A 12,574-nucleotide genomic window follows, 5' to 3' on the forward strand; every position below is an offset into this window, starting at 1 on the left:
TCTCCTGCCCAGAGTTCACAAGATGTAGGTGGACAGAACACGCAGGACAGAGTCTCCAGAACAAGAACAGGGTTCTCAGCACACACAGACAACAGCGACCCAAACTTAGTAACAACACATTCATTGTGTGATTTCTATTTATATGTTATGCTTCACCAAAAAAGCTACTCAAAAAAAAACCAGTCAAGACACAATACCCTAAACTTCAGGTTACCATCCATAAGGGATAAAGAGAAGATCAACAGGGAGTAAAAATGGCATCAGACTCCAAAAATAACACTAGCACCTAGAAGATAATGGAAGATCTTCAATGTATAAGGTAAATTTCACCTTGGATTTTGATACCCAGCCAAACTGTCAATCAAATATGAATGCAAAGCTAAAGGTGTGTGTAGACAGACTAACTCAAAAAACTAAGATCCTATGAAAAATTTCCCAGGAAGCAATTGGAGGATGTGTTCCTCTCAAGTAAGAAAGCAAAGGGTGAAAGAAGATGACACAGGATCCTGAAAACAGGGACTCTGACACAGGGAGGAAGGCAAAGGGAATTTCCAGAATGGTGACTGTAGAGAGTCACCATCTAATTTGAACTGGTTCAGATTAGAGCAGTTAGGAGGGCTGCAGAAGCTGAAATCCTCTCTAGCATTACATAACGTCCACAGTTGATGAACAAAGAGAAGCAAACACTCCTTATCTAGCAATATGGACATACAGCCCAGAAAAAATTTTAAAATAGTGGGAAAAGTTGAAAATGATCCTTTCAGGGAGTGGGGAGTAGGCAAAGTGAGGGTGATGCTGGCAGGAATGCACCTCTAGTGCTTCCTCTCTGTGCTCTTTGACATTTAAACCAAATGAACGTACTATTTTGGATGAGAACAAAATGTAATTCTAAATAAACATGTAAATACATAAGCAAGGGCCAAACCAGAGAGCTGTGTCTCTAACCTTAGTCACACTGGCCCCACAAAACAACCCTTCTTAAAGGACCGAGCTTTGGGCCGATGTCATCAGCAGATACTGACTCATTTTAAGGAGGCACTCTCTGATCACGGTGACTGCATCTATTGTGAGGAGTCGTCAAGGAGATTGTTCATTAATCACACAGTGCCCTCTGTATGAGGGCCCCCAAGAGAAATGTCTGAATGGGCTTCATTCTGAGATTACTCGGGCAGCTTCTGACTAATTGGTTGTTTGTATCTACAGACACTGTGCCACCAAACGGGTCTCTGAGCTAGAAAGCGCAGAGCCGGTGTGTCATCCACCCATAGCAGGCGTTAGTTCTTTAAAATATATGCTTTTCCCTCAAATTAATCCCATCTTGTCTCTTCCCTACTCTGACTCCTGGTTCACCTTTCACACCCACTTTAAATGTATAATATCCTATATTTTTGGTTTTCCTTGTAAATTGCTACCTTAGATCCTCCTGGGAAATGGGAAGGGAGGGGATAAGTGGATGGATGGATGAACGTGCAGATGGAGAAACTGCCAACCTGCTTTCAAAGGCAGTTCCGCACAGGTATGGAAGGAGCCACATCAAACTGTTAACAGCAGGTCTTTGAGAAAGGGAAAGATGGGGGCCAACGGGGACTTCTGCACTACCTGTACTGTCTAATCTTCTATAATATTAACATGCTCATGCACTGCGTGAGTGCTAAGTCACTCCAGTCTGTGACCCTATGGACTGTAACCCATCAGGCTCCTCTGTCCATGGGATCCTCCAGGCCAATATACTGGAGTGGGTTTCCATGTCCTTCACCAGGGCACCTTCCTGACCCAGGGATCGAACCCATGTCTCTTACATCTCCTGCACTGGCAGGCGCGTTCTTTACCACTAGTGCCATCTATTATGTATAATTAAAATAATGTTTAAGATTCACTCTACAACTATAACAGCACTTATGGCAACAAAAATACCTAATATTGGCTGAATGCTTACCAAGTGCCAGCACTGTTCTAAGCTCTTTACATGCATTGATTAATCCTCTCCATAACCACATTCAGTGCTATCACTGTCCCCATTTAACAAACAAGGAAACTGAGGTACAGAGAAGTTAAATCATATCTCCAAGGTTACAGAGCTGGTCAGTGGTAGAATGGGGATATGAACTCAGTCTGCACCTGAAACCCAACCTCTTGATCAATATATACTACTCTGCCATGGGTATTATGATGATAAAAGTCATCACTGAGATGCTAAGAACTGTCCCAAATATTTCCAAGTTAATTCATCCAATCCTTTAACTTATTTACCCTATTAAGGAAATATTATCATTATCTGAATCTTGCATATGAACAAACTTCTGTCAATAGCTAGTCCAAGGTCACATAGTTAAAAAGTGGATGAGCCAGGTTTTAAGAAGAAAAACATTTGCCAGAGCACTTGGGGCTCCTACAATGTAATTCTGCCTGTCGCGCACCCACTTTAGATGAAAAACAAACCTTTACTCAATTTTTACATCTGCCATTATAGTTCTACCACAAATATAGCCATTTTTGGAAGTGTTTGCTTAAATCTGCTAATTCATAGACAGTATTTTTACAAATGAGAAAACTCAATGATAAAACTTGTTTCATATTTACCTGAACCACACCCATACAGGAATCGAGAAATATTGATCCTTTGGGTTCCTTGGAGATCTTTTCATCTTTATAAAAATTCAAATTGTAGGACCCATCACCAAGTTGAATCAGGTGGAAAAATCGTCTTTTAAATGACTGAGAGAAAAATATACACACAGTGATTGTTTCAGAACGAAAGGAGCCACAATCTCTCTCAATAACTCACAATGATGCCCTGACATAAAAACCATTTCAGTTCTCTCCAAAACAAATCTCATTCTGGCCAGTGCCCAGGTAGCTGAGTTGAGTTAAGACTCTGCATTGCATCTAATAATTTCCCTGCATTTAAATTCTGAGGGGCTGGTTCACTTAACATTCCTGGGTCATTTTTCTTACCCAGAGAATCAGAGATTTTTACATAACCACCCAGAATCGGGGCAGTGCGTTCTGATTTGGGATGCAGCTGGAAAGGACGGAAACGTTCTCAAATCCCCAGGGTTTCTCGCCCAGAGTAGAAAGCGTTCTCGGCCTCACGACACAGGACGACTTTTCAGCCTCAGGATTACGACAGTCAGCATTTCCCCTGATTTAATTTTTTCTCCTGCCCATCCCACCTCCCTTCCATTGCTTCTCTTTACTATTAATCCTGGTCTTTCTCTGCTCCTACTTCTCTCCTGGATAGTTTTTACACTAGTTTTACTTTTCTCTTGGCAGCCTCCTTTCCAACTTAACCATATTCCCTTTAGTCACTGATTTCCACTTTTCTTGATTTTGTTGCAGGAAAGCAAAATTGCTTAGGTGTAGCCCCTTGGTGATGCTCTGCAAGGTACTGAGTACCCCTTTTGTAATCAACACAGAGAAAGAAAGGCTATATGGCGACTGCTCCTTCACACCAGCCTCCGGATAATCTTGTCACACTGGTGGTCGGAGGGTGACAAGTGGAGGGGGTGGAAACTGTACCAGTGAGGGTCGATCACCGATCACCAGGGAAGCATCTAATTAACCAGACAATGTCACTTTTGTTGGGAAGAACAGCATCCCCATTCATCTTGAGCATCATTCCAAGACCTCCAGCAGAAAGGGCTTAATCAGGGGAGAGCAGGGTGGTGGGCCTCCTTACCCTCATGGTCACGCTGATCGCACTGTTCATGTTGCCTTTGTACAGCCAGCCATGCTTGGTGATCCCACCCTTCTGAGAGCCGAGGGAGGCGGCATCCTAGGAGAGAAGGACACCACCAGTCAGTCTCCCATTATCACGGATGGCAGATCCATTCAATTCATGCCTGGTGGCCCCTCACTCCTTTACTGGAATCCGCCTGGCACTTATACCTACTAAGTTCACTTACCAGTATATAAGGGGGACAAGCCTAGATTTCTGCAAACTCCAGTCCATTAAAAAGCAAAGCTTGTTCCAGTCCAAGTTGTTTCATTTTTAAGTGTTTAATGAGCCACAGAAAGTACATACCATACTCGACCACTCAAGTTGTAAGGTCTCGCCCGGTTTCATGAAAAATGTTTTCACATTACACTCCCCTATAGTTGGAAGACAAAAGCAAATTCCTGGAAAACTTCCCAGAGGCTTAGTTCAGGGAAAGGTGAATAAGGAAGGAAGGAAATATGAGGCAATAGAGAAAGGAGAGATAAAATGCTGGGGCAATAGAAAAGAGGGAAGGAGAGGCGAGAACACAGCAGGGAGAGAGAGAGGGGAAGAGCAACAGCTAGAAAAGTTAATAAAACTCGTTTCTTCAAGTTCTGACCCCAACTCTGAGATCTGGGTTTAAGGGCATGGGGCAGCCAGATGCTGCAAAAAATAGGTCAGGTATACATTTGTACATACAATAAGCAGACGTGAAATACACACACACAAACTTTCCATGACACTCTGACCCAGGCCCCTTCCTCATTCTCTAAGATCACCCCCTGGTGATGCCTTTTCCCCTTTAAGGCTGGGCCCAATACACACTTCAGTAGGAACTTTAGGCAAAGAGGACCACACAGTGTCAGTCACCCAGCTCACACCTCCTACGCACTTGTCGAATTACGACCTCTATTTCTACAGTCCAGTAGATAAATGCAGGACCCATCTTATACTTTGTCTGAGATCACCTCAATGTTAGTCTTGGTGATTCTACTGCTGCCCTTATTATCCGCAACAACAGAAGCAACCCACGTGCCTAGGATTTCATAGTTTGCTGTGTTATTTCAATTAGTCCTCCTCTCACTATTAGTTCACGCCAAGGTTTTAATATCTTGTTTTTCATTTCAAATGACCACTGACTCTTCCCAGAATATTTCTAAAGTGGTTTCTGAAATACTTTGCTGCTGTGCACATTGTTAATGCCCACAGTGAGCTGAGTAGGGGAGAAGAAATGCAGAGACAGGCGGTACTAACTTTTTTATTAGGTTTTCCTTGCTAGGTGCACGCAATACACCTAATGCCCCAGCTCAGCATCCTTTACACACGCCTAGTCATCATCCATCCTCCAATAGTAGGGAAAGGGGGCTGGTTAAAATCAGAGCTTCTGGGTCCCATTTACTTCACTCATAGCTCTCCCTGAAGAAACAGCCATTTAAAACCTACTGGCTGCCAGTTTGTGTCAAATATCCCTTGAAAAACAACCCAAACTTGGGATCTAAGTTATCTTGATCTTTTTAACAATGTAGCCAAATCTTGCCTTTGAAAACCATCTCAGAACAAATAAACAAGGACCAGAGGAACAGGCAATGCTATGTAGTCGAGTTGAAACAGAGACCATTATTTCAATCAAACAAGATATTTTAAAAAAATTATTCCCCTGTTTCAAGAAACATTCCAATTCCTGTTTTGGATACATGTTGGTAATTTTCCAATAAGTCGTCTAACTGTGAACTAAGTCGACTTTTAAATTCATAAGCGAGCAATCCTACCTCGTCTTTGTCAACCTCCTCGTCCACTTCATAGACATGAACCGGAAGTTTATCCAACTTGGCCATTTTGCTTTAAAAAGAAGAAAGAAACTTGTTTTATAATTACCTAGTCTATGAAGAGATGCCACATTTCTTCCCACATCAGAGGAGCAAGACTTTAACAAATCCAAAGCTGGCCCACTTGGCTGAAGAATGGAAACAACTGACGACATTGCTCCCAAAAGCTTTACAGACAAGATGGCATAGCTTGCTGGGAGTTAGGCATGTTAATAATGGTAATGTGTACAAAGAAATAAAGACGTGGTGGAAAAGGCAATGCCAACCCACTCCAGTACTCTTGCCTGGAAAATCCCATGGACGGAGGAGCCTGCTAGGCTGCAGTCCATGGGGTTGCTAAGAGTCTGACCCGACTGAGCGACTTCACTTTCACTTTTCACTTTCATGCATTGAAGAAGGAAATGGCAACCCACTCCAGTGTTCTTGCCTGGAGAATCCCAGGGACGGGGGAGCCTGGTGGGCTGCCGACTATGGGGTTGCACAGAGTCAGACACGGCTGAAGCAACTTAGCAGCAGCAGCAGAATAACTTTAACATGAAGCTTAAATGACGTCACTGCCTTTGAAGTGACTGCAAAGCAGTCTTAATGATGATGGTATTAATGATAAAAAGAGGACAATAACAGTTCCAGCTATCACATGCTAGGCGCCGTGCTGCACTCCACATGTGGCACTTCCCTTCATCCTTTAGATGGTGGGAACCGGTGCCAAGACCACTTAACAGATGAGGACACTGAGGCTTACAGAGGGCAGAGGAGGTAGATGACGCCAGCAGACTACAGAATCTATGTTCTTAAGTCACTGTTACAAACTCCTCCTCCTCATCACATGATTGAAACTCTTATTAATGCTCAGAGGTAAAATCCACCAGCAGCAACAGTATATCGTGTAGTAAATATACTATATCCTCAGTCTGTTCTCTTTCAGTCATGAGAACAGCATGAACAAGCCTATCAGTAACCATAGGTGAATTCAATCAAAGGGGAAGAATCAAGGCCTCAGATGAGTGTTGGGTAAATATAGAAGCAAGGAACAGAGCCATCTGGAGAAGACAATGCTGGAAGGGAGTGTTCTCAGCCGAGGTTTAAAAGAGAAGACTGGGAAGTTGGCTGAACACTCTTAAGGAGTGGCTGAACCACACAAACAGAAAAAAAACAAACAGCTAGGTCCATTGAGAACAGTAAAAACAGTTCACACTCACAGATGCAGCAAACACAAAGAAAAAATATATTAATAGAGTCTCAAGTACAATTTTCATTGGCAACAGTTACTTTTGACACAGAATCCATCACTGTTTGCTTTCAACTTTCATAATAAACCAAAATTTGCCAACTGTATCATTTCAGGATGTACCATTTTATAAGAGATCTCCTCTCAAGGCGAGACCTATCTATACCTGGTTTACTTTAACTACCATTATCAATCTAAACACACTGGCTTTTGGTGTAGTTCAGAATGAGTTAATACATTAAAGGAAGTGAAGAAATTTGTCTGGGAAAATGCTTTTTAAAATATAAAATTTGCTCAATATAAAATGCTTTTCATGTCTCTTCAAAATAGTCTTAAGATAAAACACACCCCAACATAGTTCAATACCCTTATATTTACTTTGTTTCCTATTTCTCACTTAAACAAACAAACAAACAAACAAACCCTCACCTGTTTGTGTTTTATCAGTGGTACCCTGAGTGGCACTGAACACAATTAAACCATCCGTGAGTTTATCACCAACCAATCCCATACTACTAGGTTTGAGTTCTGTGGTCAAATTCCTTGTAAACAACAGCTAACCCACATACACACACAAAGTGAAAAGTACTGAAAGTGAAAGTCGCTCAGTTATGTCCAATTCTTTGCCACCCCATGGACTATATAGTCCATGGAATTCTCCAGCCCAGAATACTGGAGTGGGTAGCCGTTCCCTTCTCCAGGGGATCTTCCCAACCCAGGATTGAACCCAGGTCTCCCACATTGTGGATGGACTCTTTACCAGCTGAGCTACCTGGAAAGCCCAAGAATACTGGAGTGGGTAGCCTATCTCTTCTCCAGGGGATCTTCCTGACCCAGGAATCGAACCGGGGTCTCCGGCATTGCAGGCGGATTCTTTACCAGCTGAGCTACCAAGGAAGCATCCACATACACACAAACCATCTAGAAACACGTTCTCTTATCACTCTGACTGCATGTGAAGTTACTCACTTCCCTGGGTGTTTCAAGTACAAAGACTTTTCTCTGTGTGTTTAACTCCATCTTGTGCAGTCAGATCGTGTACTCACTTTGGAAGCTGTCGAAACTCTCCTGAGTAATCTTCATATTTATAATTCACAAGATGCCAGTCAGAGTTATAGGTTTTGATGCACTATTGGGAGGAGCAGAAAAAATAGAAAGTGTAAGAAAAAAAGGAAAAAGACATGTGATGACTTCTGGAGAACATTTGGGAAAGTTTACGAATGCACACCCACACCAACATCAAAATAGTTCTTTCCCCTCAACCCTCTCATGCCTGAAATTCCACCACAGAGAGAGGTTCCCTGAAGCTTAAGAACCACCGAAACATTACCCTTAGGAGAGGGGTCATTAGAGTCACTATCATTCGTGATCCAGGAGCAGGGGTTACAAGGAGACAAACCTCACCTCCTCTTGCTGCATTTACATAACAACATGTTGCTCCTCACTTAAACCCAATAGGTCCCTAAGAAGTCATGTGGCCTCTATAAGAACACGAAAGTAAGTGAAAAGTGCGACCCTAAAGACTCTTTCATGGTATTTACACACATTACAACTTGCTCATGAGTCAGTATTACATACATTTGCCCTCAGCATCTCATTTTATTTATAAGGGATGGTGTGAGGTAACTAGGAAGAAAGATTTAGATTCCAGTTCACAGAGACACCATGACCTCTTCACGTATGCAGGCGTACTAAGTCGATTCAGTTGTGTCTGACTCTTTGGAACCCCACGGACTGTAGCCCGCCAGGCTCCTCTGTCCATGGGATTCTCCAGGCAAGAATACTGGAGTGAGTAGCCACGTCTTCCTCCAGGGGATCTTCCTGACCCAGGGATCAAACCCGCATCTCCTGTGGCTCCTGCACTTCAGGTGGATTCTTTACCCCTGAGGTACTGCTGCTGCTGCTGCTAAGTCACTTCAGTCGTGTTCAACTCTGTGCGACCCCATAGACGGCAGCCCAACAGGCTCCCCCGTCCCTGGGATTCTCCAGGCAAGAACACTGGAGTGGGGTGCCATTTCCTTTTCCAATGCATGAAAGTGAAAAGTGAAAGTGAAGTCACTCAGTCGTGTCCAACTCTTAGCGACCCCATGGACTGCAGCCTACCAGGCTCCTCCATCCATGGGATTTTCCAGGCAAGAGTTCTGGAGTGGGGTGCCATTGTCTTCTCCACCTGAGCCACTAGGGAAGCCCAAATAAGTATATACTTGTACACAATCAGTGTATTTATGAGCAGATACCTGAGTGCCCAGATTTTTAATATCTTAGGCAAAATGGATAAGAAAGATAATTACAGTTTACATATTTTAAACTATTTGTTGTTCAGTCGCTAAGTCGTGGCCGACTCTTTGAGACTCCATGGACTACAGCATACCAGGCTTCCCCCTCCTTTACTATCTCCCAGAGTTTGCTCAAACTCATGTCCATTGAGTGGGTTATGCCGTCCAACCATCTCATCTTCTGTCATCCCCTTCTCCTCCTGCCTTCAATCTTTCCCAGCATCAGGGTCTTTTCCAATGAGTCAATTCTTCACATCAGGTGGCCAAAGTACTGGAGCTTCCACCTCCAGCATCAGTCCTTCCAATGAATATTCAGGACTGATTTCCTTTAGGATGGACTGGCTGGATCTCCTTGCAGTCCAAGGGACTCTCAAGATTTCCTCCAGCACCACAATTCTAAGGCATCAATTCTTCCGTGCCCAGCTTTCTTTATGGTCCAACTCTCACATCCATACATGACTGCTAGAAAAACCATAGCTTTGACTATATGGACCTTTGTAGGTAAAGTGATGTCTCTGCATTTTAATATGGTGTATAGGTTTGTCATAGCTTTTTTTCCAAGGAGCAAGCAAAAAAAAAAAAAATTAGGAACTGCAAAAGATATAGTTAACCAGGTTAAGTAGTCAGAGAGTCACTTGTTTCATAAGCCATTGTTGACTGCCCACATGGCAGGCACAAGCTGAATTCCAACGCAGGAACAGAGAACAATCTAGCAACCCCCACGAGACTGGGGCTGCAGAAAATCCAGAAGACAAGGGGTTCGATCAGAAATCAGTACCTGGAGAACTATCTCTAAAGAGGCAGGAATCTGACTGGTTGGTTTCATGACTGACCTTTCAAAGTCTTGAAATTCAATAATATTTTGAGGTTTTATACTGAAAGGTTTTTTTTGTGTGTGTATGTTTTTTTTTTTTAAGCCATTAGGTCATCCTCCCATGGACGAGAGGATGGGGAGGAAGTGCTGGGGCACTCCACCCTGGTGGAAGGGGCCCAAGAGGGTGGGGCTGTGCTGGCCCCTGCACACAGGGTGAAGTCGCTATTGCTCCGGCTGCAGCGATGAAAGACTCGATGGAGAGGCATCCTTCAAAAATCCTATTTTTTAAGAAACTGGGAGAGTTGAATTAGTAATTAACAGTTTTATGATATGCCTTAAAACAAGTATCAGCAAACGTTTTCTGCAGAAGGCGAGATAGTGAATGTTTTCGGCTCTCAGGGACACGCTGTCTGTCGCAACCATCGAGCCTGAGCAGTAATGTCAAGAGTCACAGGCATATGTGAGCGAGGGGTGTGGCTGTGCCACAATGTGACTTTCTGTACCAAAACAGGCTGCAGGACGGTTCGCCTGTGTCCTGTTTAAAATAAACATTTGAGATGATGTAAACTGAAGCATATCGGACCGCATTTGTCTTGCATCAGTGTTAGGAACAGAGCGGCAAAGGAGGTAACGCAAGAAGTTATCTTCAGAACGATAAGAGAACATACTTCAGATAATTTAACCACGTTCAGTTTTTTTAAAAATCCCAATGGAGGGCTTCCCTGGTAGCTCAGTGGTGAAGAATCCACCTGCCAATGCAGGAGACACGGGTTCGATCCCTGATCCAGGAAGATCCCACGTGCCTTGGAGCAACCAAGCCCGCATGCCACAACTTCTGAGACTGTGCTCTAGAGCCCGTTCTCTGCAACAGGAGAAGCCACTGAACAAAAAGTGGCCCCCTCTCACTGTAATGGGAGAAAAGCCCTCGAAGCAACGAGGACCCAGCACAGTCCAAAATAAGTAAGCTATTTAAAAATGGCCCACATCAAAAAAAAAAAAAATTCTTTAACAATCCATGGAATCTAAATGTTGTTACTGTAATTGCTCTTCACTTACAATAGCGTGTAACTTCCTTGTAGCAGGCAAATTTATTGATGGCATGGTTAGCTTCTAAACATCAACTAGAAGAATGGGGATAAAAATTCACTATTTTTTTTTAAATGAAGGAGCACTTCAAGAAACAAGGTTAAAACACCTAATTCATTCATCCCATCTAAAGGCACCTGGAAGAAGAAACAAACCCCAAGAAAGAAAAAGAAAGCAATCTCGATGCAGTAATTTCTCTTTCCTCCTTAACAAAAGAGTAATTACCTGTATGATCAAACAAAAGTAATAATAATCATATATTGATAAAGGATAGTTATTATGCTCATTATTACCTGCCACTTCATGAATACTGAAGTAGTCTTGATAAAAAGTTACATGTACAAACATATAAATGAAGTCAACAAACACATAAATGCATGTGCTGAGTTTCCCTTGAAAAGAATATCAATGTCTGCCAGGTGTCCATTTACAAGTTACTCTTTATTTTTAAGCCTATGAAATAAGTTCTGTCAAATTTGTGTTTTGTCATAAATGGACCCCTGTTGACATTTCTGTCCACGTTTCAGACTCGGAAAACTGCACTTTATTCTATCGACTATTTTAACAGCTATGATAAAAATGTAATTATCTCTCTCTGACACTGTCTTGAAAATACCACTGAAATCTTTAAAGGGGGAGGTGGCACTAGAGAAAAATCACTTAGTTAACACGTGAGCTAGTGTAGAAGCAGCACATTACCTCTGTCACAAATAGGCTCTGGGCGTCCTGCAGCGCGTTGTGGGGCACGGTGGAGCGCTGGTACCGGTCCTGTCGTCTCAGGAGGGCCGTCTGTGAAGGAGAGCACCAGGGTGAGCCTTGATGAGTGGAGACCGAAAGGCGCTGGCCTCTCGGGGCAGCGGGCCCTTCCCCTTCCGCCTCAGGTCAGGCGCTGCAGACCCCAGACCCCAGCAGGCTCCTTAAAGTGCAAAAGGTGAAGGCAGTGGCTCCCAAGTTCCTCTGCACCGCAGGGCCCAGGGACCCCCTGCAGGCAGGGAAGAGGCCACTTTCAGAGACCCTCACACTCCCCCGCCCCACGTGCTTGATCTAGAACCACTGTGTTGCCTTTTACTTGCCTTAATTGCCTTTTTAAAATCGTGGTAAGTCAGACACTACATTTACCATTTGAACCATTTTAAGTGTCCAGGTTCAGGGCCATTAAACACATTCACATTGTTGTACAGCCACCTCTTACCTGCCTTTTACACCCATTCTTATTTATTGCCACATCCCCAGTGGGACACGCAGCAGGTCCTTAATCCATGTTTGTTGACTAAATCTGCAATTTGTGAACACTATCTTACCACCTATAACTTGGAACTGCTCTTATGTCATGAGGCTTAAACGCATACTTTAAAGAATAAAAAGTCTCACTTTAGGCAGCAAATCTACCTAATTAATCTACCCTAATTAATGCTATTTGGAAGGGATTGTAGTGTCAGTATGAGATAACCAGGCCCTGGGTTTCAGAAAGGAATGTTCTAGATTTTTTTTTTTTTTTTTCCTCCTATGGACTGTAATTCTTGGGTTACTATCAACAGATCATAGCTATAAAAACAGCACACGTGAAACCATCGTGTTGACAGAATCCATCTTTGGGCTAATTACTAAGCTGGGATTGCCCAGCCTCTGTCCAGTTGTTTCTCTTCT

General features: G+C 43.2%; 1 protein-coding gene across 20 annotated transcripts in view; it reads right to left on the bottom strand.

Annotated features, from left to right (window-relative positions):
* DOCK9 (dedicator of cytokinesis 9) overlaps window positions 1-12,574 on the bottom strand; it is a 287,020-nt gene that overhangs the window by 120,046 nt on the left and 154,400 nt on the right. For all 20 annotated transcript variants that reach the window (XM_027557861.1, XM_027557873.1, XM_027557859.1 and 17 more), the window contains exons 3-7: window positions 11,627-11,716; window positions 7,798-7,880; window positions 5,467-5,536; window positions 3,680-3,775; window positions 2,581-2,715 (exon numbers count right to left, since the gene is read on the bottom strand). In XM_027557861.1, the coding sequence (XP_027413662.1) occupies window positions 2,581-2,715; window positions 3,680-3,775; window positions 5,467-5,536; window positions 7,798-7,880; window positions 11,627-11,716 (474 nt within the window). The remainder of the gene's footprint in view (window positions 1-2,580; window positions 2,716-3,679; window positions 3,776-5,466; window positions 5,537-7,797; window positions 7,881-11,626; window positions 11,717-12,574) is intronic.

This window comes from Bos indicus x Bos taurus, chromosome 12 (genome assembly GCF_003369695.1).
Source record: "Bos indicus x Bos taurus breed Angus x Brahman F1 hybrid chromosome 12, Bos_hybrid_MaternalHap_v2.0, whole genome shotgun sequence".
In the NCBI taxonomy this organism is placed as follows: Eukaryota; Metazoa; Chordata; class Mammalia; order Artiodactyla; family Bovidae; genus Bos; species Bos indicus x Bos taurus.